The sequence below is a fragment of the Phaeoacremonium minimum genome (genome assembly GCF_000392275.1).
Source record: "Phaeoacremonium minimum UCRPA7 unplaced genomic scaffold PA7_03_scaffold_580, whole genome shotgun sequence".
Lineage (NCBI taxonomy): Eukaryota > Fungi > Ascomycota > Sordariomycetes > Togniniales > Togniniaceae > Phaeoacremonium > Phaeoacremonium minimum.
Genome location: NW_006921482.1, coordinates 450,100 through 475,816, shown reverse-complemented (window position 1 = coordinate 475,816; position 25,717 = coordinate 450,100). Strand labels below are relative to the sequence as shown.

The window sequence follows — 25,717 nt, the reverse complement described above, 5'->3', positions numbered from 1 at the left end:
AGTTTGGGGATTAGAATTGTCTACAAGGCATTGACGTGAAGTTGATGAACCTAATTGAAAGACAAGGAAGGAGTTCTACTTACTGACTGCAACGTCAGATCCGCAGGCCTGCATCACGCAAGCCGTAGCAGCATCAACAATGACAACATAGTTGTCGAACACGCAGACGCAAACACCATCATTAGGATCGCAGCTTGTTGCGGACTCGACGCCGTCGACCAAGCAATCAATGGAGCATTGCGGGAAGTAATCCTCAAGGGCTACACCGGCAACAAAGCCTGCGGCAGCAAGGAGGGTGGCAAGGTACTTCATCTTGCAGTCGAATACTAGGATTTGAATGTATTATGTTGTAGATATTGACAATATCGGGATCAGGCAAGATCTACGTCTCAATGCAGCCAGCTTCCATGCACACAGACAAAGCGAAAGGAGGATGCGTGTAAACCTCGGGGAACTGGCAGACAGCGAGGGCGGAAGACAGGTGGTTGACTTATACATGTACCCCATCGAAAACGATAATATAAGCTTGATTCGTTAGCGCAAGATGCTCAAGGGCAACATCGTGCTCGTATCCATGTCCACATGCTGTGATCCTCGCTGTCGAGAACCACTTCCAGGGGGTTGTTGCCGAGCGGTCCGCTTTAGCAGCTGCATAGTTGGGCCTAGTCTGGACTTTTTCTGCAGTCGATGGACCTTAACAAGCCGAGGGCCGATTGCGCAGGAACAGCTAGAAAGTGTGAAAAATGTGAAAAATGTCGCATTCACGGCGCAGGGAAGTGAGCCAAGGAGCGAACTGTGGACTAGGGCAGGTTTGTATGCAAGCGAAATTCGCGATGCCACCGTGCAGCCCAAGTGATTGGGTGGATGCTCGGTCGGATCGAGGTTATCAGATGATCAGATAATCGGATAAGATGGAACTATTGCCCACCAAGCACAACATAGTACACACCAACAAGACACCAAGAAGACACCAAAGACGCCACCTAAACGCCTGCCACCAATAACTCTCTATGATTTCTCCACTTCTACTCTACACGGCAGTAAAGCATTACTGAAAGAAATCCTCAATGGCACCCATGAGCATACAGTGCAAGCGTTGGAGCGACGCCTCTTTCCCCTATTTTCATCCAGGTACTCCGTGACCGGCGATCTAGCCAATGCGATGTCCGTAATGTCCCGCAGCAGCCAAGATGCCCCGACGGGAAAGGCACATGCTTCTTATGCCGCGGTACGCCGCACATAACGGGCCGCTCCCTCGCGATGAGATTGGTGCCTTTCGTTTCCCTCGAGCCAAACATCAAGGGTTGTGGGAGATCTAAGCCTCTCACTTTGTAACAGATCCCTTTGCTAGACATTTCTATCTCATCTGCATTCGTTATGGGGTTCTTATCATCGAAGACGCTATCAGGCAGCGAAAATGCCTTTACGGACACTGAAAAGAACCAGAGCCCATCAGAGAGGCCTAAAGATGTCTCCGAAGTAACGCCCAATGGTCCTATTATGTCGTCGGAGGGTGAAGCAATCCCTGATGACTATCAAGAAGGTGTTAGAAGGGTGGAAGCAGCTACCACTGTCTGGACTAAATGGCATCTTGTTGGCGCCTATGTGATGTGAGTAGTCAGTCCATGGCCTGGAACCAGAAAGTCCCAAGATCAAGGACTCACCGAGGAAATCTAACAGCATCTGGTTCATCTATTTCATTACATCAACACAGGAAGTTGTCGTCCGACAACTCACTCCGTTCGTAAACAGCTCTTTCCAATTCCACTCTCTCACGGCCGCAACGAACATCATGTCAAGTATCTTCGGAGGTGTTTCAAAACTTCCTTTGGCTAAGATTCTCGATACTTGGGGTCGCCCACAAGGTCTGGCCCTAACTTTGTTGCTATGGGTCATTGGCTTCATCATGATGGCTGTGTGCAAAAACGTTCAAACTTATGCCGCCGCACAAGTGTTTTCTGCAATTGGGTAGGTGTTAGTAATCAAAAGAATGGAGAATTTCGCTAACCAATATCCAGGGCCCAAGGTTGCAGCTATTGTTTGACAATTTTCATTGCAGATACATCCTCCCTGAAGAACCGAGCTCTCATGCTTGCCTTCGCGACGTCGCCGTACATTGTCACCACTTGGATCGGTGGGCCGATGGCCGACAGCATCTTGGCCGGTCCTGGCTTCCGATGGGGCTTTGGTATATTTTGCATCATAACCCCCGTGGTGGTTGTACCACTCTGCCTACTGTTCCTTTGGGGCGATCGAAAGGCAAAGAAAGCTGGCGTCATTCCGAATAGACACACGAATATCACCCTGAAGTCTATCAAGGATTATTGCATCGAGGTTGATTTGTTTGGCCTCTTGTTGCTGGCGGCGGGCATGTCGCTATTCCTACTTGGGCTGAGCATCTGGTCATACCAGGCCCAGCAATGGCGGTCTCCGATGATCATCTGCATGCTCGTTTTTGGAGCTCTTCTTATCATTGCTTTTGTTCTATACGAGAAGTATTTGGCTCCGGTCACCTTCATCAAATACGAACTCTTGGCTGATAGAACGGTGTTCTTCGCTGGCGTAATGTTTGTCTTCGTTTTCTTCAACTCGGCCGTTTGGGGAAGTTACTTTGTTTCTATGCTGCTGGTTGTCTGGAACCAGAGTGTCACCGAAACAACATATATCAGCAATATCTACCGCGTTGGGTCATGTTTCGCGGCAATACCCATCGGATACGCCATTCGATACACGGGAAGGTTCAAATGGGTCGCACTATACTACGGTCTTCCCCTAATGATGCTTGGCGTTGGGCTTATGATCAAATTTCGACAGCCCGACAGCTCAATTGGCTATGTGATCATGACGCAAATATTCGTTGCATTTGCAGGAGGCCCTCTAGTCATCGCCGGTGAGATGGCCATGATGGCACCATCGGATCATCAGTACATCGCCACGATCATCGCCATTCTCGATCTTTTCGGTAGTATCGGTACCGCTTTGGGATCTGCCGTCTCAGCGGCCATCTGGACGGGGACTTTCTTACCTGCTTTACGGAAGCATCTCCCTGCGACAGCCCCTGTAGAAAGGATTTACAGTAGCTTGTACATACAACTTGCTTATCCGGTCGGAAACCCAACGAGAGTTGGTATCAGTCTAGCATATGGCGAGGCCCAACGATATATGCTCATTACTAGTGTTTGTCTCTTGGCTGGTGCATTTATCGCGGTTGCTCTTTGGAGGGATATCAAGATCAAGGACATCAAACAGGTTAGGGGAACTGTGGCTTGAAATTCTGCAGCAACCAGCGTATTCACGTCAAGAGCAAGAGCCATGTGAGCAACTCTAATTGACAAGTGCACCTCGAAATCTCGAAGTTGCTTTGTTTGTAAGTAAAACCACTCATTGAAAGGGCTTGCTATTCGGATGGGGCTGGCCAAAGTTTTACTTAAAGCCTTAGTATTAGCGTACCACCAGCTTCAACGATGAACACGGCCAAAAATCGAAAATAACTACAGTTTGGGGATCATAATCGAAGCCAAGAAAGACCGTTGAAGTTTTGGAGGTCGTCAATTCTGCCTTGCCAAGACCCCTGACTCAATGGTAATTTGCGGTGCTGATCGTACGGAAGCAGTCCCGCTGGTGGCGCTCAGCCGCAACTCAGGGAACCAGTGACAGTTGGTAGACTGAAATGAGTAGCAGCCACTTGGCGCCGACCACGCATTCGTCCCCATACATTCCAGAGTTTTTTCTGCTGGTTGCAGGCTACAGCCCACGATAGTTGCAAACGTGCCGTGCTTGCGGTTTTGTGTGGTAAATCCCATCTCTAGATCCTGGGAGCGGATAGTTTCTCGCCCGCCAAACCTTGATCTGACCAATGCAGAACCGGCCCTTTATCTCCTTCTGCCAAGCCACACCCTGTTCATGACCCGGAATCGTACTAAAGTTTCTTAGGTAGGCTGAAGGGCTGAGATGTTAAAGGATTCCAGTGCTAGGGAGACATCAGGTGAGAGAGTCTCGGCTGACAGTCGTTCTCATTGGCTCGTGGACTTCCATTATGTCTATACATAAACGCGGGACACCATCCCTCGAAGCTCTCTAGAGAACTTTATTTCTTGAGATTTCTTGTCACGGTCTTAATAATACCCAGCACCTCCTGCTCTGCACTCTGGCTGCTCCTGTCACTCGTTTCCAATAATCTCTAATTCAACTCATCCCCTCGTTCGCTGATCACCATGTCTGCCCCAGCTGCCCCAGCTACCGTCCCTGCTGCGGAACCCGCTCTTGCTCCTGCTCCGGCTCCTGCTCCGGCCCCAGCCCAGGCCCCAGCACATGCTAGCACTGGCCCCATCAACGACCATGATATCGAGGATTGGAAGAGGCGTGTGAATGAGGTGCTCGCAAAGCCGGGCGATGTTGTTAAATCCAAGTCTCCTGAGTCCGCTGGCGGCTGGAACAACTCGTTCTTCGGGTGCTTTAATCCTATCGACCTATGCCTGATTACATGGTGTCTGCCCTGTGTCACCTTCGGCAAGACACATCACCGTGTCCGCAAGGATCCCAAGCTCCAAGGATACGAGCCCATCAACACTTCTGTGAGTGCCTCTGTTGCTAGTGGTACTACGAATGCTAATGACACCTATAGTGCCTTCTCCTCTGTGGTTCTGCCTGTGTTGGTCTGCACTGGATTCCCATGTCTATGCAACGTGCGGATATCCGCAGCAAGTACAACCTGGAGGGCACCTGCATTACCGACATTGCCGCTGCTTGCTGCTGTGGTCTCTGCGACCTTGTACAGCAGGATAAGGAGGCCGAATACCGCGAGAGCCTTGTTAGCGAGACCGCTCTGAAGCAGCCGTACGAGTCAACTGGTGGAATGGTGTATCCTGGGGGACAGTAGATTTGCTCAAATGCCTTGGCTAATAACGGCGGACGAGGGGTTATATTTGGAATTCAATTTGGAGTTCACTATGTAATGGCTTGGTCTATGGTCTTGGTAATTCTTACTGAGATAGCAAATTCACATGATACCCTTCTGGCGGGAGATCAGCGCATGTATTTGTGAATCTTGATGAAGAGACGTCTTCGCCCCCAGATTCCTAACAGGGCGGCCTGTGGAAATCAACATGCTGGCAGACAGCTCATTCCCCGCCAGAGAGCTTGCTCCCTGTTGAACCTAAACCAACAGCCCAACCAGTCTCGTGGCTTCGGTGCCCACCGGCCATTCGTTCACTGGAACGCCTTAGTGGACTAAGTAATTTGACTAAATGCCGAATGCGGACACCAACTCTTTGACGGCTGAGACTAGCTGGGTGTTAGTGGGCGCCACCAACTTACACAAAGACCCATCTGACAGGCCTGAAATGGAAGCAGTTGTCAAGAGGCAACCCACCACGACGAAATAAGTGTACTGTCTTACAAGATGCTCTGTTCAAATATCACATGTATGTGCGTGTGCCCATCAATGGCCTGAGGGATGCTAAAATACGCTGATTAGCTTCCGGATATACATTTGTGACTGGATACTAGGCTTTCCATTATAAACACCGTATAAAATGCTAATTGCAAAAAAGAAGGAGAAAAATGAGAAAAAGAAAAAGAAGAAAAGGAAAAGAAGAGACATATTTCGATACAATCTGCCATAAAAACGTACTTGATTTATTTGATCAGTTTTGAGTCAGATCACTCTGTTCAATACACCATAAAATACACAACGAGACACGATACCATCGTTTCTCTTCACAGTAACCAACCTAACATAGTAAAATGTTCGCAAAAGTACTTGATAATGCTCTAATCCATCACAACACTGCTCGGTTGCGTTGTGCTGCTCTCTCCCTTGTACTTATTCCCAACTGTAATAGGCCACTGCCAGCAGAGACTGGGGTTTTCTTGCGTATGGCGATGTTGCTCTTGGTCACAACAGACTTTTTCAAGGTCCTGGCGGTGTCCCTAGTGGTCTTGAGGGGTGATTCTTCAAGAATTTGCCGTGTCAATTCCTGCAGCACCTCGGCTTGGTGATCAGCAGCTGGATCACGAAACGAGCTGAGTCTTCGCAGATTGGCGGCGACGTAGTTCTCTGCCTCGTTACTGGGTGGTTGTTGTGGCGGGAAACACTTCGAAGAGGCTTCGTCCTCACCCGATTCGCTTCTCAGATGGTCACTGAGCATGCGGATTGCTCCGCACATCGCACTTTCACTGTTTGAATAGCTGTTTCCTTGCCGGAAAGCTAAGACTAAGCGCAATATGAAACCCTTGATCATCGGCCCGTTCACGTAAGCATGCATCCAGATCCTATCTGCGAGCCGTGACCAGAAAAGTCCATACGAGGTCTTTCGGTCTTCGCAGAGCTTCATTGCCCAGACGAAGGCCTCCGTAATAATCTTTGAAACTTCGATTTGGTTCAATACTTTGAAGCCGTGGGAGCGGATCATAGCTTCACGAATACGCCCATCCGTAGCAGGAGCAATGATAGTGTATCGAGGCAAGATAAGTCCCCTTGATGGAATGAGGTCAACAAGGCTTTGAAGAACTTGTGGCGCTTCGTCGTCGCCTTTGCTGATACGCTCGATTGCTGGAATCTATCGGGTTTCAGGAGCCTTTTGCTCTAGAACGTCTTTCAAGCGCCTGATATCGAACTTGGGTGCCACCGAGCGTCTCCGACGTTGACGACGCTTCGCCATTCCGAGCTTTTGCCAAAGATTGGATTCCTTCTTTTTGGGTATAGGTGGCTCTCGTTCACGCATTTTAGATGTGGCCTTCCGTTTCTATCGTCTAACTTAAATGTCGGTTTTGAATATACGTCTTTAGTGATTACAGATAGAACCGAATGATCCTTGCAGTCGATCAAAAGAGGGAAGAACTCTCAATGTAAAACACTCCCGAGATCGCAGTAGCAGCTATATTCTGTTCTAAGAAAAGTCAGAAACATGCTTTTGCCTTGTCCGATGCACTGTTGATGCGGTCTGTCGCTTTATAGGGGTGAGAATGGGAGTTGATTGAGCATATGTGCTGGTGAAACTGCAATTCAAAGCTTCACGAATGGAAAAGAGAAACTTCTTTTTGAGTACATGTTTGACGATAAGCATTAGGGCTCGTGCCACTGGAATAATCTATCATTACTCACCTCAAAAGTTGAATGAAAGACACAATGGCCCGAGGGAGGAGGTAGGATCAAAATTATCCTACGATAATACACATGGTATTGGCAACTTCACGAGCTAATCTGAAATGAAAGCCTGCTGAATCTTGGGTGGAGGTGTATCTTGGTCAATATTAAAATGATCATCTACTAGGCCTAAAGGAAACCTCATAATGCAACAGCATTCTAGACATTCTGTTGTCTTCTCTGCAAGTGATTGTGTAATGAAGGGGTATATAAAAAATGGCTGGTGATTCTAACGCTACAGCAAAGACAGGAGGCACCTAGTTGCTGTTGAAGTAGTTGAAAGCTACAAGCGGGCCGAGTTTGATCTCTTTCTCCCAATTGTCCAGACTGAATCTCATTCGGTTCCAGTTACCAAGCTTCTTGCCTCCCGCTGGAGCATATTTCTGGATGTCAAGTCCCTCAGGCTGCTCATACAGGAAGAAGCTGTACCGATGCGGGGAGCTGCCGGGTGGGGGTGCTGGCCCGATATAATCAGCAATGAAAGGATCGCTGGATGTAAGCTTGCCGTCTGGGCCGGCCTTCAACCCGGGTTGAATCCAGTGCAAGATGGGGCCTAGAGCGGTGAAGAACCCTGGGAAGGGAGCATCCAGATCAAGGCCAATGGCGATATAAGTCCCAGTCGAAGACGAAGTGGTGATGAACAGCTCTGGTTCCGTTTGTGCCTCTATTCATGTGAATGAGATGACGACTTGTTGGTGTCACACATGTCAATGAAAGCACTCACCAGCTTTTGGGATATATTTTCCCGTTTCGACATTGGTGTGCTTGCCCATGTTGAAGCGCAAGACCTTGGATTTGTCACCTTCGATCAGCTTTACGGCATTCTTGATACTCTCGTTGGAAGGCATGTTGGCGCTTCAGTTACACCTGGCTCTGAACTCTGGTTTTTTTTGGGATTCAGAAATCGAAAAGCTCTTGGCTCTGAATTTGTGTCTTTCCATTGACGCGACAGAATCCTACGATAAAAGCAATTTCGATCTTCTTCAGTTCCGGAGATTGACAGCATAAGTCCGATGCAAGACTGACGACAATCACGGCAGATGTGGATGCATGCGGCTGGGAGAGGGTGGTCAGAGGGTTCTGGAGGGCCCAACCGGCACCGAGCTCGGCTTTTCTAGGAATGCATTTAAGCTTTTGGAGCGCCGCCGGCTTGCTTGTCACAGCGATCAAGCTTTGCTATCGGCGACTGTCACTCCTGGCTACTTAGGTTGCCGTCCCCGGCGACGGAGCCGCATCAATCAAATGATTTTGAATCCTATCACTGAGAAATGTCCCATTATCATGGCCAATCCGAATTAGGTACAGTCAAGACTTAGACCTGCTCAGCGCTCTGCCAATGCTGTGGTTCTAAGCGCAAAAAAGCCGCCTCTGATAGCCGCCAATGATATTTTGAGCACTGCTGCACCGTCGAAGGGAGGCGATGCCTGCATGAATACTTGATTTGCTATTGTTAGTCGGACGGTAGCATTAGACGCGACGGCCATGGTCTCCCGCGCGGGAAGAAAAGACGCCTAGGCCTGAGACGAGTGGCCGCCCCTTTGAAGCTATTTTGAGGCATGGCCTGGCCTGGCCTTCCCTTTCATTATTCGGACTGCCCTTGTCTTTTTCCTGACGAAGGCCAGGACCAGGGGCATCAGTCCAGATTGCAGACAAAGGCAAAGGGATGCCGCGTTTGAAGTGCCTGATTGGCGACGAGAGGCCCTTTGAGCGACCTCCAGGCCTTGGCGCTGCGTCTCCAGGATCTCCAACAGCGATCGACAGCCAGTCATCCGCCTGTTAAGCCACCAGACTGCCGCTAATCCAGGGGTCCTTTCGCCGTTTCATGCTAATGCGGTCGTATCAGAGAATTAAACATGACTTTGTGGTACAGTACTCATTCCTGTGACAAGGGCGACGTCATACAGTAGAGTATTAAAGACATGGCCCATGATCCCTTCTTTCAACAGCTTCCTTCGAGATTCATGCCTGATAGTTGACTTCTCCATTTCTGGTCGTCCGCGAGGCAGACTCCATTTCCTTTCCGTTTGCTGTTCTTTTTCTTTTGCCGCCTCTCAAACTTACAATATCGCCTGCGTCTGTTTCCACTATTTTGCATCTAAGTCCTGTCCGCTGTGAACATGTTCGAGGACGCCAACTGTACTCATGCACCAGCCAAAACGCCCAGCAATGCTGGCATTGCAGGCACCGGTGTAAGTTTCACCCTCCCATCGCCACTTTTACTCTCTACACGTATAGCAGCTCTCCTCAAGCGTGGGGGCCTTGATAGCCTCATGGCCGAACAGAGCTAATTACATGCCCACTGTCTAGGTGCTCCTATCATTCATCATCACTGCCGTCTTGGCACTGCTCATTTCAGTGTCGCTCATCATCCAAGACTCCTTCTTCAAGAGCTCGAAACCTTCCACCATACGGCGCAAGCTGCTCAACAGCTACTCTGACCAGCAGATCCTCACCGGCATCGGCATACAGGCCGTCGGGCTGGCGCAGTTGGATACCCTAGTGCCGTACCACTTCTTCATAATATGGATGCTCAGTCTGTTGTCGATGGCTGTGCATAACGCCACCTTGCTTGCACTGGTTGGCGAATTCAAAAGAGACTGGGTGCTGCGTTGGTTGCGACAGTTCCTCATGTTTGTCAATCTGATCCTGAGTGCGATCTACGGAATCTTCATGCTGCAGGTCGTGCAAAAGGATATCGAAACGTCGACGCTACCTGTCGCATGTGTCTGGGGCATCGATGGGAACGGCTCCGCGAGCAATGCGGGCCTGTCCTATGTCGGGACAATCGCCGTCATTGCAGGCAACTGCATCGTTTTCGCAGCCTCGACCTGGTATTTGCACTATAGAAAACAGCGCTTCTTCAAGCTGGCGCAACTGATCGGCTGGGTTTTGATGACTGCCATCGCCGTCGGCGCGACAGTGCGTGTCATCCTACTAAGCCAGGCCTTCGGAAAGCCCACAACACCGCTGAGCGACAAGGGCGAGACTGTATGGAGTTTTGGAAGCCTGATCTCGCTGCTCATGCTTTTGTTGCCGCTGATGAGCCTGTTGGAGATTGCGCGTGGCGAGGTCCAAATTGCACCGCCTGTGATGGATGACAAGGAGCCTTTGCTTGACACGGAGATGGCGCCGTACCAGCCTAATCCGTTCTTTCGCAAGAAATAAGCCAGAGGTAGTATAAAATTAATAGAGACAATCAAACGACATTACATCACTTACAGGATACGTCTTTGGTGAATACGAAGAGTGGCTGCTTCAAGGTAGATATGCCCAAGGCAATTTGATTCTTGTTGTATAGTTACATGTGCCATTAAATATTGGCTTCACTGAACGCCGCTCCCCAAACTCCTGGTCTCCACAACGAAGAAGCAAACCAAATACTGCAACTGATAAGTCTATCCAGGATTTTTGAGCGCCTTGAAAGAGGCATAAACCTGGAGAGCACCTTCAATGCTCTGTATTAGCCCGAACACAATAGTCAGCACCAACACAAGGACAGCAACCCAGAAGGTGTACCACTGGACGCCATTCCTGCGGTCATGCCACCATTGCGATAACGTCTTAGGCTGCGCTTCGTCGAAAACCTGTTTAAGCGTCACGAGCCTGTCACGCCAGAAGCTGAATCTCTCGATTTGCCTATGATCGGTCTTAAGCCGCCCGCACTGAATGACACGCCGGTCGAGGTGTGGTGAGGCCGGCAACTTGGCGAACCACTTCTTCAGTTCCGGGTCTGTTGACGGGAAAAGAAGCGCGAGAGTCTGGATCGTCTCCTCCGCCAGACCTGAAGGTAGCATGCTATCGCTGCTATTATGAAGTCAGTTGTGCAATCATGTGGCTAGAATAAGCAGGTGCTTTGGTATTGAAGGATGGCTTACCTTTTCCTTTGCGTTTCTAAAAACGACGCATGGTGAAAGATGTGTATCCTAGTGTCATCATCCGTCATCCGCAGGTGGTCGATGAGGTTATCGGTCCAGACAATTTCTACTCCGGCGATGCGGCCGAGGTTCCGCGCCGTGAAGTTCTTTTCTAGCTTCACCCGTTCATGGGCCAGCACGCTGTCATCACAGAAGTAATCCTCTAAGAAGTCTACCAGCGGCGCGTCCTTCCACTCCAACTCGGTCTTGCCGGAAAAGCCGTATGAGAAGCCACCAAAGTCAATCATGAGAAGCAGACCTGCTGCCAAATTGATGGAGTTGTCTAACATCTCGTCCTCGTTCGCGTGGAGGACCGTTAGCTTGGAGCGCAGACCAGCCTTGACATCCTGTCGAAGCACGCCGCCTTTCAGCTGCCGAACAATCTCGATGATGTCTCGGTGATATCTTGCAGCGACATGTCTGCCCTCCTCGTGTAGAGCGTGACTGCATTCCTTGCCATAGTAGCTCCAGTAAGGCTCCAGATCAACCTCAAGACCATTCAGGCGTTGTAACCTCGACGCGCCCCAGAACTCAGCCAGAATCTCACGGCGTGTTGCTGCTCCAATTGGTGTATCGAGAAGACTGGAGTCGATTGTGTATTCCTTTTCTTCATCGAGCATTGGGATAGCAGGCTCCATGTCTGCTTAAGAACGCATGGTTTGAATTGAAGATTATCAAAGATAGAGATGCTCGTTTGCATGAGCTCTTGCTGACCGGCCGGTTCGGTTAGGACAGCCTTCTGAATCGTGCTCACCACTCTGAAGCGCAGCACTGCCACCTGCAGGGGTGATCCTCCACGCCACAGGCACTTTCGGCGGCAAAAGAGTTGCGAATAGCGTGCGCCAGGCTTGATGGCGGGGTTAACTCAGCCGCAAATGGAGTCGAATCGATAGTTCATCTATCTGCACATCTTCGACCTTGGCGAAGGGAAATGCTCTTCAACACAAAGATTGTGCTTCGAAGCACTTGGCCCGTTTCCTTGCTTCATGGCCGGCCAGGATGTCTACTACACAATATCTTACATCGCGCCTGACATCTCGGGAGACGGGCATCTCGTCCATCTTCCGTGGGGCTCGAGGTAAAAAAGGCGCCTGGCCCGATCCCGTGGCGTCCACAGGGCGCCGCATCTGCAAGGTGGGGAATGATTGGTGCTGGGAAGCTAAAGGGCCGGCCCGCGAAGCCTTCAGAACCCTCGCGCCTGAGATCAAGGCGTATCTTGATAACTGCGTCGAGCCCATTTCCAGCTGGGTGACATGGTCTGTCTACATGATTGGCGTGGCCGAGGCCAGCGCAGCGCCGACGATCATCTTTTGCTGCGAAGATGCCGCGCCCCGTCGTGAGGTCAGGAAGACCATCAAGGAGAGCGGGCTCCTCAAACAGTATCCTGGCATGAGAACGGCAGATATGACCCGGGCACCTGGATTTCGCCAGCTTATACAACTGGCGAGCGGTAATTCAGGCCAAGACGGGTCACAAACTCTCATAGTGCTTGCTGCTCCTTCAAGGAGCGCAGTGGGAATGCAAATATTCGTGAAGGGCGGGTCTTCGACAACAGGCGATTTCTGGACCAGGAAAGCATCAGTCGGAGGTGTAATTCAGGTCGGCGAGAAATTCTACTACACGACAGCGGACCATGCATTCGATGCTGACCAAAACACACTGAGCTCGTTGGCACAAGATAATGATGAAGGCTTCGATATGGATTGTGATAGCGAAATGGAAGACGATGCATGGAGTGCCGACCAGGATACACATGGCACCAGCGAAGGCACTGTAACACCGCCTTACAGTAATACTGCAGGTGAACCCCTAAAGCCAGGACTTGATGACATTTCCTCTGCGTCGAATAAAGGGAAGTCTCTCTGTGTAGACGCCTTAGGGGAGAATACTCCGGCATGGGATCGCAGAGGTCGTCAAGAGGATATGCTTAGCCCAGAACAGGAGGACCAACTGTCTCATGGGATGAATACTATCCCAATCGAAGATGAGGTTGAACTGGATACACTCGGCAAAATGGATATCTCCTCCGCTGAGACTAAACTATCTTATCTCGATTACGCTTTGATCGAAGTGGGAGACGCCCTCCACAAGGTTAGAAACGAAATACCAAAGCCCGAGTCAAAGGCCGACCGGCTTGTCATTCTCAAAATCGTGTCGGCCGAGCTGGCAAGCTCAGAGGTCATTGCATTAACACCACGTGGACCAATAAAAGGGTTCATATCTGGAACACCGACGTATGCACGCATGGCCGGCGATGATTCATTCCGGGAGGCATTCACCATCATCTTGGAGGATAAGTTAAATATAGGAGATTGTGGTTCTTGGGTCATCAATGCCTATTCTGGCGATCTCTATGGCCATATTATCGCAGGATCTCCTGACACTGGTGCTGCCTTTGTAGTTCCTTTCCGGGACATTTTTAAAGATATTGAAGCTCGAACAGGAATTGTTCCTCGATTTCCATCAGAAATTAAGGAACACCCAGCAGAAAAGAGCTCGGATGCTTCAGACACCGCAGGCAAATTGTCGCACAATGAAGCCGTTGTCGAAAATACAACAGAGGTATTAAAGCAGCCGACGATTCTAGAAACACAAACGAGTCAAAGCCAAGAAGGCGATGAGACCCATGAGCAGGGAACCCAAACTCCTGGAGAAGAAATCGCAGCGCACAAAGAGGACGCGGGAGCCAAGACCACGGAGCCATCCATAGTAGTTGCCGCGCCGCCGTACATTGAGCAGCTATCCCAGATCCCACTGAGGACGACTACTTCAGTAAATCCAAAGAAGGGCCTGGATGCCGCAGGGGGTACATACCTGACAGATCAATTTGTAGATGTAGATGCCGCATGGAGCAAAGACCTGGCAACCCGATTCGAAGATCTCTTGAGAACGAAGAGACTAAGCCAAACAAGCCCGTCCAGACCAAGCTCAGCAGCTTCCTTACTGGTCGACCAGAAGACGAGCAGTAATGAGCCCCAAAGCTCCGGAGAAGCTCCTCCGCGTTATTCGGATTTATCTCTGGCACCGATGCCACCAACAGATGCAACTTCTATGAGATTCCGCAACATGCTAATCAGCCTGTCTGAAACGCCTGTTAGATGGGAGAATCCGGGGCTGCTTGATGAAGCGCTGCAAGTTATTCCATTGGACCGAATCTATAGCGAGGCGCAGGAAGAGACACATTTGAATGAAGCTCTAGCTGAGTCAATGGGTGATGGCAGGAAGCCGAAATGGGCCTACCAAGACTGTGTCATTCGAGCCTTACTTCGTTGGTTCAAACGCAGCTTTTTCTCTTGGGTCAATAACCCCGTTTGCGAGCTTTGTGGCGCCGCTACCAAGGGCCAAGGCATGGTTGAGCCCACTCCGGAGGAGTATGCGAGAGGAGCTCGACGGGTAGAGCTGTACAAATGCACCGAGAATGGCGACTATGTTCGTTTCCCACGCTATTCGGACGTCTGGGTCCTTCTTCAAACGCGACGGGGACGTGTGGGCGAATGGGCCAATTGTTTCGGTATGCTTTGCAGAGCTGTTGGCTCACGGGTTCGTTGGGTCTGGTCAGAAGTCGATCATGTCTGGACCGAGGTCTACTCTGAGCATCAAAGAAGATGGATACATGCGGATCCATGCGAAGAGGCGATGGATACTCCCCGCCTATATACAGAAGGTATGCTTAACTCTTTCGAGGTGCAAAGACGGACGAGAAAAGCTGACTTTGGGGTTGAAGGCTGGGGCAAGAAGATAGGTTACTGCATAGCATTTTCGGTAGATGGTGCAGCAGACGTGACGCGACGATACGTCAGGAAGGCTGAGCTGGCATTAGCACGAGAGAGGTGCCCTGAGCCTGTGCTCCTCCATATCATACAGGAAATCAAGACACTTCGGCGCGCGAAAATGAGTACAGAAGAAAGAATGAGGTTAGAGCAACAAGACGCACAGGAGGATATTGAACTTCGGGGTTACGTGATTGCTACGATAGCACATTCCTTCATAAAAGGCGTGGGGGGTACTGAACATGTCGCTACTGAAAATACCGAAAAGTCGGCGGAAATAGCCTCAACCCCGAGATCAGACGGTGACATCAAGAGACAAATTATGGATAGTAAGTTGGACCAATCTTAAAATCATTGTTTTTCACAAGCTAACAATCTGTAGCTGGGGACTGGAGGCGAGAAAGGGGGCGAAGAGGAGGGTTAGAAGATGCATAAGGTGGGCAGGATCATCATCTAAGAGTCGTTACGCTCTTGTTGGCTGACTTTTGGTGGACTCGTGTTATATTTGCATGATTGTGTTGCAACATAAATATAGACTACAAATGAAGAGCATCAAGAAGTCATTGCTTTAATAATATGCCATTCATATAATCTTTCTTCCGTTACGCAGCGGCTTGGACCGATGGGGTCGAAAGCGTCTCTGACGCCCCAGTCGATGCAGCCTTCGCCTCAGCGTCAGCTTGAGCCTTCAGTTTCGCTTGTAGGGCTGTAAAGTGCACAGACATAGCGTTCTTTGTGAACTGCTCGCCTGTAATGGGTGGGTACTTCTTCTTTGGCCCCTGAATGATCGCATCCTTCGCTGGCTGGTTAAAGAAAGCGATGCTGTAGCGCTCACCATAGTAATCACCAGGCTCACATGGTGCTTTAACACGGTGGAAGGTGGACTTGAACCTATCATCCGACCAGCTCATTAACAGATCGCCAATATTGCAAATTATGGCACCGGTCTCGAAATTGACTTTTGTCCAAGCGTCTCCCAGCGCAAATTTCGTGACCACATCTCGGCCCGGACAAATCTCCAGCCCGCCCTGGCCCTCGCGCTGAAATAGAAGTGTCAGGAAGCCCCAGTCGGCATGAGCTCCAGCACGGTGGTAGATTTTGCCGTCGTTTGTCTCGGGCGTTGCGTAGTAGTGAAGAAGGCGCATGACACTTTGACACTTCGGGTTCTTGGCATCGTGGAAGTGCTTGAAATAGTCATCCGGGAAGCCTAGGCCCCTCGCAAAGCACACCATGAGGTCCTCGGAGATCTGTTGGAGACGATTCATATAGGACAGACACTTGTCCTTGAACTGTGGGACATGGTCATCGCTCATCCACAGGCTTCCGTCGGCGCCGTGACCACCGCTGACCATGTTCTCCCCAAATTGCAGCTGGTACGACTCCTTGGTGTCGGCTGCGCCGGTGGACGGCCGGATCTGGGACATCTTCTCCCAGCCAACGTTCTGCGGGTTCCAGGGTACGGTGGCTTTCACATCGTCCGGTAAGGTGAAGAAGGCCTCAGACGTGGCAAACATATCCTCGACCTCCTGAGGCGTGATCCCATGATCGACGATGGCGAAGAAGCCAACGTTTTCGGCCGCATCACAGAGCTGCGCCGTAATCTCATCTATGCGGTTGTCGAAGTCTCGCAGCGAGATCTTGTGTGGTTCGGTGGCGTCAGAGGTGCGTCGAACTTGCCAGGGTGAAGAATGCAGATGCGGGGAGGTTTCCTTACCTTCGGGATCACTCTGTCGACATAATTGGTCTTGGTGGCCATGTTGGACCTGGGAGCAGCGGATTCTATGCTGGATGTTGTTCAAAGGAGGGTTTGACTCTCCACCTGCCTCAGAGCCTAGATGCCTCGATACAGATGTATAAAGGTACTCTTCAGATTGTCAAGCAAATGGCTCTTGATGGAAAATGTTCGATGATTCTTCTGGTGCATGGAGGGGTTCATGCGGCTGTCATGTCTGAGGTACTTTTGCCTTTTCCCGGGGCCTCATACGTATTACACTCCAGAGCACTTCCAACCACAGCAACGAATCGTGGCAACAGCGATAAGACGAGGGTGTCGACCGCGATTTTCAGTGGTTTACGGCAGCCGCCGACGTTTGTTCCACTGCAGGCGAATCGAGACGATAAGAAACGATCGGTCCACTGAAGGAGCGCTGACTAGCAGTCGCGCTACGCTACCATAGAGCTGCACTACGGGCCTCGGCACGTCAGCCGAAGCCTCTCTCCGGCGGAACGAACCTGAGAATGGGTGACGGCTGAAGGGATGTCTGTGGCATTTCCCCGGCACTCAAGTTTTCAATTGGCGACCCTGTTAGGATGTGTATCTATTGTCTATCTTCTATGGTTCGTCCCTCAGGTGCTACCATGACCGACAAAATCATGGACAGTCCCTTCTCGTTATTGCACCTTCGTCTTGCAGAGGCGTCATAGCTCAAGAAGCTGTGCAGCTTCCAGCTACTCTTTCGCACCCTTTGGGACACGGATAACTTGGGTCAAATTGCCATAGGAAATAGGGATCCGTCTCGTTTGTTAACACCTCGCCCATGAGACGACTAACATGCGGCAGATCGAAGCTCTGCTTGAAGATGTCAAGTGAGGACACTCGGATCTGACCCCAGCCCTTCTCAATCAAGGTGTCGATGGTGGTTCCGTAGATGTACTCTCTAAACCCAGCCCAGCGAATAGCTGAAGCGCACATCGGGCAGCTCTCTGCATTGGTATATAGAGACAATTGAGCGAATGCCGTGAGCGCGTTGGCAGGCGAGAGCTTGTAGGGGCCACTTGGGTCGGTGAGGATAGCACTGCAGTTGTTTATAGCGGCGATTTCACCTGTTCCCAACGACGGTTAGCACAAGTGTACCAGAGTTGAGGTCGATTGGTCTTGATGAAGAGTTGCATACCATGCAAGGTAGGATTTCCCGTCTTGCTGTTGCTGTTTGCACCTGTGCACACAACCTCTCCCAATCCACTCGTATCGGTATGGTTGACTACAACAGCCCCAAAGGCCGCAAAGGGGCATGGAGTTCCCAGGGCGATGTTTGCCTGTCGCATCCAGTGGGCCCTGGTCGAGTATGGAATACTGTTTATCGTCAGAGTTGCATCTCCAATGGGCGCTTGTTGCGCTGCTGAGCGGCGCGAGAGCCCATTGCCTTGTCCACTACACGCAACAGTCAGCTGTGCGAGCAGTCCGCCAACAATCAAGCCCTGGACAAGCATTTCGAGCTCTGTTTGAGTATACTAAACAAGATGACAAAGTCAGAAAGGCATTAGTCGGTGAAGCCATCTGAGGCACACCGAGAGGCATTCCCAGCCATCTCAGGGCCCTTCAGCTATCTTGCCCCTCTCCACGACTAGCGCATCACAGGGCATGGTACCCGTATCTATGATTGTCGGCGGACTGAACGGAAGCTGGGAAATGAAATCACGACACGGCCGATTACCCTCCAAAGGCGCCCGAGAACAAGTGGCGGGGCTCGGCCGAGCTTCAACACCCACTACGGCACCGCCATAAGCCAACCAGAGTGGTTGAATTACACTGCGGTCACCAACGGCTCCAGCGGGGTAACAATGCAGCTTTGTTGCATTGATAAGAAATCTATCCAACCCCGAGGCGGCGGAGGTCTCCGGGCGATCCCCGCACGCACTTACACGGAGCACCAGCTATCACGAAAGCCAACACAAATACGGACCCTGTCGACATTGATGAACTTGGGTGTATTTGACAAGTCATAGTTTAGAAGTTTCCAGGGAGATTGGCTTTCATTACACAATCGCATCACGCCATTGTCACCACTCTCTGGCATCTCCAAGTTCATCTTGTCCAGTCCCATAGACCCACTCAGAAATCACTTACACCATGTCGCCAAGCACCCTGCTCCCGGAGCCGAGCTTCACGCTCACTCCTATGGACAAGACGCCTAAGGAGAAGCACAACTTCGGTGCCGTCATTACTGACTTGGACCTGAGTGACATCTCAGGTAGGTACTGGAAGAGGACTCAAAATGGTATGACGGCTGACGCGCGGTAGATGAGGATGTCAAGGCTTTGAGTGATGCTATTTGGACACACAAGGTCGTCGTGGTCAAGGGGCAAAAAGATCTGGCTCCCATCAAGCAATGGGAACTCGTTACTAGGTTTGATCCAGATGCACCTCAGGTGCATTCGCACGGCGATATCAAGACTTTTAACAAGAAAGGTGGCATGCTCTCCGTAGGTTAGCCCCTTTTCAAGGCCACTTGGCAGAACTAGCCTAACCAGTCAAACAGAGATATCGGGATGTCCACGGAATTCCCGGTGCTGAAAATGTACGACTTATTGGTAAAGGCTACCAGGGTGAAGACCACTTCGGGTTGAAGGACACGACAATCACACATGCTCTATCCCACGACTGGCATGCTATCGAGCTACCTCTCGAGGAATTCAACAAAGGTCACACTCGTTTCCAGCGGTGGCATATTGATGCACCGCTGTATGCGCGAGACCCCGCCTGGTTCACCACATTGCGATGCATTAAGCGTCCTAAAGCCCCTGAGTGCCCCAATATCACCATCCATTGGGATGACGGCTCAGGTACCACCATGGAGACGGAACCCGGCCTGACAGCCTTCTTTAGCAATGTGCAGATGTATGAGCTGATGAGCGACGAGGAGAAGAAGATCGCTGATCACTCTTGGGTTGAATACGCACCTCACCCGTACCAGTGGATTGGTGATTGCAAGGGCAACACCACCGGCCTCGGTTTATATACCCAGGGGAAAGAGAAAAAGATTGAGGAAATGGGAGACTGGGATCCCAAGGACGTTAAGTCCTATCCAATGGTATGGGTGAACCCAGTTACCGGCGAGAAGGCGTTCATGGTACACGGTATCTGCGCAAGGAAGTTGTTCATCCGGTCCTCTCCTGATGAGGAGCCAAAGGTCCTAGATGACGTCGTTGAGATACGAGCTTTCCTCAACAAGATTCAGTCACGAGTCCTAAAGCCCGAGTATATCATGATCCCAGCCTTGGATGAGGGAGATATTGTCATGTGGGCGAACTACCAGATGTTCCACACTGCAGTAGATTATCCCAATTCCTTCGGCCCCCGATCAATGCATCAAGCCAACATTGGTGCCAGTAAAGGACCTATCGGGCCAGTACCGATCCCTATCACTGCTTAATGACTGTGACGGGATGTATCGATGGTCGGGCTGGTTTAATCATGTGTATGCTAGAATGGATGAGATTGGGATTCTTTTAAGCGATGTTTTCAAAATTCATATCAAGTTTCTCCGTTCTCAGTGCTCCCTACTCTATGGAACCTGTTGAACAGGTTGCTGAGGAGGAAATAGTATTGGGGATATGTCAGGCACGGCAGTTGGCAAAATAAGATGCAGAAAATTGATTTGTATGTCCTTTCAATCAAATGCTTTTGCCTTTCTCCTACTTACGCTACTCATGACGTTTTTAAATCCAATGTCATCACCTCAAGCCATGGCAATCCCCCCAATTTCCCTAGCCAGCATCGGACCAGGATGATTCTTGTCGTCATAAATCGTAGCATCCTTCTCTTTATGCTCTGTGATTTGGCTTTCAGTGTCCCCGTCTATGCCATGGGTAACATTATAGCCCGGCACGACATGATCAATCAACGTCTTCTTGTCCGGGAAGAAGAAATTAAGGATCCAGTATATAAAAGTAGACAGGAAGAAGCCGTAGAGCCAATTGAAGGAGAAGAGGTTCTGTAGGCCTTGATCAATATCAACGTTGTCAGGGGTGACTTTCTTGGCCAATGCCGGCAGAAGAGGTACAACTGTCACCAGCATCGCGACCAGAGCACGCCAGTTGATACCATACTGATAACGGTAGATCCCCTGCGGATCATAGAGAGCGGGCACATCGTACTTCCGCTTCTTGATGAGCCAGTAGTCTGTGAACATCATCGCAGCGATAGGTGCCATAAAAATTGCATACGCTGACATGAAATTGAGGAAAGCCTTCGCGGAGGCAACAATTATCCACGGGCAGAGCGCCCAACCACCGATTAGCGATGCAAAAATCACTCCGCGGCGGATGTTGAAGTACTTTGGCCAGAGGGTGGTGATATCGTTGGCGAATGAGATACTGTTGCCGCTTATGTTGACACTGATCTGGGCGAGAAGCCAAATGGCAGAGCAGAAAAAGGCTGCAGCACGCCCACCTGAAGAGCTCTGCCACTGTGCGATGATGTCGAGTGGGCTCCAATATGTCGTCCCAAAGACGACCTGAGAGGCAGACGCGGACACAATGCCAAAGATGCCGACCAAGACCTTGAAAAAGGGAATGAATGGTAATTGCCACAGTTGTGCGCCGCGTGTCCGGGAGAAACGACTGAAGTCCGGGATATTGCAAGCCAACGTGCTGTAGCCACCAGTGACACTGGTGAGGTTTGAGAGCCAAAGCCAAGCACGTTTGGAGCCGTGAACAGTGGCCGGCGCATAAAAGAATGTGCCATTGCCCCCTGCCTTGACAGTAATCCAGATAACCATTCCCAAAGCCATGGGTGTCACAAAAATGGTCTTCACCCAGAACATATACTGCAGTTTGTGGGTAGGAATCAGAAGAAGAGGAAACTGGATCAGCCAGTATAGGAAGTAAGATATGAGCCCCTGACTTGTGGTCCCCGCCGACGCAGGCAAGTGGTTTGGAAGGCGGGCGAAGCTAGGCCAAATGGCGATGAGGATCTGTGATACTTAGTAAAGATCTTTCGTGGAAACACATGTCCATAAAGCTTAGACTCACCTGCTTCACGCAGCCTCCTCCATTTGCACTTTGAACTCCGAACCAGAATAACGCCAGAATACCACGACTCAGCACGGCAAAGTAGCTTAACCAATAGCCGTAGCTAGCACGAACAACAATGGGGAAGGGGATATGCAGTTCGGAGCCGATTGCGCCATTGAGCACGGTTGGAATGGCATTGCAGATAGCTGCAACGAGAACGATGAGTATTGCATCCGTGGCAGTCAACCCAGTGGTCATTATAGAGCTGGCTGCTGTCCATGTTGAGATAGTCACCAAATCAGAATACCAATAGGTAATGAAAGTCCAACTGGTCCATGTTTGCTTGTCTTCAGGGACCGGATCTTGATCTACACAGTAGAGCTGGTCAATCTTGCTAATCTGTAATTGCACACTCACTCGAGAAACATACCCGCATTTGTCCAGACATCGGGTGGAGCAATACTGCTGGACTGCTTTGGTAACTTCCAGCTGCTTGGCTCTGTCAACCGCAGATGCACCTTTTCCTTGATTTCTATCCTGCGTTGCCGTTGCCGCTGCCGGAATGTAAAAGAATCCATTTTGAACAGAACCGGTCTTTAATATCTTCACTGTCAGATGCCAGGGCACAAATCGCGACACTTTGCGACAGTTGACACGTCGGCCCCGAGAACCATCAAGTCTCTTAAACGTCCGGAGTAAGAATGAAGTCAGGTAATAGAGACCTGGAAGCGCATCGGTTACAGTCTTCCAACATTGCCTCCCCTGCCATTCCACATGGGGTTTGACAGGTATGTATACGATCTGCGGGCCACCCGAGCTGCTTACAGGTGGGCATGCATCTTGCATGCTTATCATCAACCCCGGTCAACCTTTCTCGATTTTTGATTGCCAGTGACTTTCAAATGTAGCACTGTAGGCCATCCCTGGCTATCGGTCAGGCTGGGGCGGGCCCTTGGCAATAACCCGTATCAGCCCGGACTGGAGATATGATAATTACTTGCGTGTGATAGGTCGCTCGCACAAGCATCGTGCTGATAAGCAAATTTCTAGGCCCCGAAACTTACATTTGCGCCTTAGGAGCTCTCCACTGTCGGTAGGTTGCGCGCGAGTCAAGTGGCGACTAATGCAATATTGTAAGAAGAGGTGGTTAGGACGGAATTGTGTTGCTGGAGCGCCCCGCATGCTGTGGCTCCTGCTCCAAGCCAGCGGTATAGCAGGCCATTAGTGCCTCTGAGACAATCAATTAATGCTGATGGGCCCCTTGAGAGTGCTGACATATGAATTGTGGTTCTCCAACACCCCTATCTTGCTCGGCCGTACAGCACTTGGTGATCGAAGGGCATACGGTGACTTGGCGACCCTTGATCATGTCAAATCATCGTAGCAAACTCGCCTGCTTACCTTGTACGCGCAGGAAAGTGAAGTGTTCGAAGACAGTGCCGTGCACCAATTGCGTTCGAAGGTGAATACAGTGCCGCAAAATTCCAGATTGCTTTTGCTAAGGTGTTTTGCTAGAGGAGAACAAAACGCATGTTGTCAAGAGGCTGGATCTCCAGCTGCTCCTGACTCTGGAAGTAGACTTGCTCGGGACTTTACAGTATCACCAGGAGCCAATCGTCAAGACGTTGACGTTCTGAAAGCCCGGATCGCGGAGCTTGAGGCCGAGCTTTGTGAACCCCGGCCAGCGTCAGCTCACCGACGGCCACCTTCTCGGACGAGAACCGAGCCATCTTACCCTGTGCGCGGCTTGGTCGAGTCCGGTTTAGAGTCATTCACAAGCCAAAATGAACCCAGTGGAACAAATGCCAGTAGTGAGCAACATGATGCGCCGGACGCTGTGATCAAAGATGCGGCATCGATACTTGAGTTTTTGGCCTGGGGTCGGCGGAAGAACCCCGACTTCCATTCCGTTGCTTCTCCTGAGGCCGTCGTCAAAGCCCCCAGTGCGTCTGGAGACATTGGCGACGCACACCCGCCGGACTACTTTCCGGATGATTTGGACGATCCGTCGCCGCTCGCTGTTCTTCAATTGCTCCTTCCAAATAGGCGACAAGTCTGGCAGCTTGTTGACTACCATGACGAATGTCTGCTCTGGTATCACGGCAGCTACTTTTCGCCAACTTTCAGGAGGCAATTGCACGACTTTTATGGGCGCTTTCGTGGTTCAATAGAGCACACTGGAGTTAACCTCCAGTGGGTTGCACTTTTATTCTCCATCTTGGCTGGCAGCATTACTTGTGCTCCAGTTCACAGAGCACAAGCATGGGGATTTCGCGAACCGGAACGCGAGACCTTGTCGAGACGATGGGTCCGCGCGGTCATAACTTGTCTGAATAAAGCTGAATATGCAGCAAATCAATCAATTCTCTCCGTTCAAGCCATCGCAACACTCACAATTTCGGCACATTTATTAGGCTTTTCAAACATGCAATCGATTCATTTGGCAGCGGCGGTGCGTATTGCGCAAAGCCTTGGGCTTCATCGCCTTACTGAGGACTCCCCTGGAAACGCCGTAGAGAGGGAGACTGGCAAACGTGTCTGGTCACAACTTTGCAGCCAGGACTGGTTCAGTCTTCCATTTTCAGAGACTTACCTGGTTAATCCTATATACTCACATTCAGAGCCTCCAATCAATTGCAACGATTACGATTTGCTGCCTCTCCCAGACAGTGTTCCAACTAGCACCAGCTATTGCCGATTTCTCAACGGCGTTGCGTCCATAATGCCGCGACTACAAGACGGTTTGATGTCGTGCAACACTGCATTCACCAAATACGAGCAAGTCTTGTTTTGGGACAAGAGGCTTCGAAGTCTAGCGACAGGGGAGCGACCGCCGTTTCTAACTCATATCCCCCTCGACTCTTCATGGCCCCTGTATGTGCCCTGGGCAAGAAGGTCCTTAGCCATATCGTCTTCTCATAAAATCATCATGATCCATCGATCGTTTCTTTCAGAGAGCTTCACGAATCCTGCCTTTGCATTCACAAGACGAACATGTCTGGCAGCTTCAAAAACCATTATCAAGGAATACAAACTTGTCGTTGAAGAAGACGGGCCTATTCTCTGGATCCATCAAGCATTCTCAGTTGCGGCTTCCATCATACTTCTTCTGGATGTACTACATCGCGATCCATCTGACAAAGAATATGCAGAGCACAAACAGCTTGCCGAGGATACTGTCGACATCCTTAAACGATGTCAGAACAGCATGATAGCCACACGGGGGGAGAAACTGCTGTCTGCTCTGTTGAAAGAACTCCCCGGGCCATTCGAAGCGACTAATGGTAGCCGGAAACGTCGAGCAGATGAGCTAGACCACGTGTCGCATAGAGACGGGAGGGTTCAGAAGAGGCAACGCATGTTTGACGTTTCGACTTTTGTGAAATCCTTCTGCGGAGATGCAAGTCAGTCTTCAGGAGCTAGAACGTCATCATCATTGCACGCCTCCCACACATCTGCTTCTAGCCAGCAGGCTCCATTTACGCAATTCAACTTGGACGATGCCGACCAAACAATGATGGGTTCACATGACGGCCTCCAGAGCATGACCCATGACCCCTTCTTCTCTGCAATAGGAATGGAGGGCTCGACAGGGTTTGAGAACTTATTATACTTAGCAAACCATGATTTCTCCATAATATAAGAATCGACTGTTTGCAAACAAGATTATTGGTCTTCTATTGTGTTTCAACTTTGCTCAATAGCTCTTTCACCGCTGCAGCTGTTCCCTCGAGATCTTCTAAAATAGGCTGGTGGCCGCTATTTACGATGACCACTGAACTATTTCCAGCCACCAGATTGCTCAGGTCAGTGGACCTTTCCACGGGAGAAATGCCATCCATGTCACCAGCGACGAATATCGTTGGGCATGTTATCTGCGTGTAGTCTGGGTCAATATGTCCAGGATCTACCATCATCTCACAAGTCCGCGCATATCCTTCTGGGTCGGAACCTGCCACGGCATCACGAACAGCTTGTCTCATTTCGGGAGATACCTCTCGCTTCTCCGCCGGCGGGAAGTTGGACACTGCTGCAAGGTCTGCGGCATGTGAGATGCCAAGTTTGCGCGTGTTCATTGCTAAGTCGGACATCCTCTGGCGCACGAATGGGATATGGGCAGCGGAACGTCCGGCGCCGAGCAGGGCAAGCCC

General features: G+C 50.5%; 8 protein-coding genes across 8 annotated transcripts; 4 read left to right on the top strand and 4 right to left on the bottom strand.

Moving 5' to 3' along the window:
- Window positions 1–2,088: 2,088 nt before the first annotated feature.
- On the top strand, window positions 2,089–3,270 carry UCRPA7_8175 (putative siderophore iron transporter protein; the record flags this gene model as incomplete). The annotated part of the gene is made up of 1 exon (XM_007920694.1): window positions 2,089–3,270. One exon carries the CDS (start codon window positions 2,089–2,091, stop codon window positions 3,268–3,270), a length of 1,182 nt encoding a protein of 393 aa, XP_007918885.1.
- A 944-nt stretch (window positions 3,271–4,214) lies between these two features.
- Window positions 4,215–4,879, top strand: UCRPA7_8174 (putative plac8 family protein; the record flags this gene model as incomplete). Its single annotated transcript, XM_007920693.1, has 2 exons — window positions 4,215–4,574; window positions 4,625–4,879. The coding sequence occupies 2 exons, from the start codon at window positions 4,215–4,217 to the stop codon at window positions 4,877–4,879; spliced, it is 615 nt and encodes a 204-aa protein (XP_007918884.1).
- A 2,525-nt stretch (window positions 4,880–7,404) lies between these two features.
- On the bottom strand, window positions 7,405–7,995 carry UCRPA7_8173 (putative protease inhibitor protein; the record flags this gene model as incomplete). Its single annotated transcript, XM_007920692.1, has 2 exons — window positions 7,405–7,811; window positions 7,872–7,995. 2 exons carry the CDS (start codon window positions 7,993–7,995, stop codon window positions 7,405–7,407), a joined length of 531 nt encoding a protein of 176 aa, XP_007918883.1.
- Window positions 7,996–9,264: 1,269 nt separating this feature from the next.
- UCRPA7_8172 (hypothetical protein) lies at window positions 9,265–10,312 on the top strand (the record flags this gene model as incomplete). Its single annotated transcript, XM_007920691.1, has 2 exons — window positions 9,265–9,336; window positions 9,455–10,312. 2 exons carry the CDS (start codon window positions 9,265–9,267, stop codon window positions 10,310–10,312), a joined length of 930 nt encoding a protein of 309 aa, XP_007918882.1.
- A 230-nt stretch (window positions 10,313–10,542) lies between these two features.
- UCRPA7_8171 (hypothetical protein) lies at window positions 10,543–11,699 on the bottom strand (the record flags this gene model as incomplete). The annotated part of the gene is made up of 2 exons (XM_007920690.1): window positions 10,543–10,951; window positions 11,023–11,699. The coding sequence occupies 2 exons, from the start codon at window positions 11,697–11,699 to the stop codon at window positions 10,543–10,545; spliced, it is 1,086 nt and encodes a 361-aa protein (XP_007918881.1).
- A 3,734-nt stretch (window positions 11,700–15,433) lies between these two features.
- On the bottom strand, window positions 15,434–16,587 carry UCRPA7_8170 (putative leucoanthocyanidin dioxygenase protein; the record flags this gene model as incomplete). Its single annotated transcript, XM_007920689.1, has 2 exons — window positions 15,434–16,468; window positions 16,546–16,587. The coding sequence occupies 2 exons, from the start codon at window positions 16,585–16,587 to the stop codon at window positions 15,434–15,436; spliced, it is 1,077 nt and encodes a 358-aa protein (XP_007918880.1).
- A 2,094-nt stretch (window positions 16,588–18,681) lies between these two features.
- On the top strand, window positions 18,682–19,984 carry UCRPA7_8169 (putative alpha-ketoglutarate dependent xanthine dioxygenase protein; the record flags this gene model as incomplete). The annotated part of the gene is made up of 3 exons (XM_007920688.1): window positions 18,682–18,802; window positions 18,853–19,034; window positions 19,091–19,984. The coding sequence occupies 3 exons, from the start codon at window positions 18,682–18,684 to the stop codon at window positions 19,982–19,984; spliced, it is 1,197 nt and encodes a 398-aa protein (XP_007918879.1).
- Window positions 19,985–20,290: 306 nt separating this feature from the next.
- Window positions 20,291–21,376, bottom strand: UCRPA7_8168 (putative ncs1 allantoate transporter protein; the record flags this gene model as incomplete). Its single annotated transcript, XM_007920687.1, has 1 exon — window positions 20,291–21,376. The coding sequence occupies one exon, from the start codon at window positions 21,374–21,376 to the stop codon at window positions 20,291–20,293; it is 1,086 nt and encodes a 361-aa protein (XP_007918878.1).
- Window positions 21,377–25,717: the final 4,341 nt, after the last annotated feature.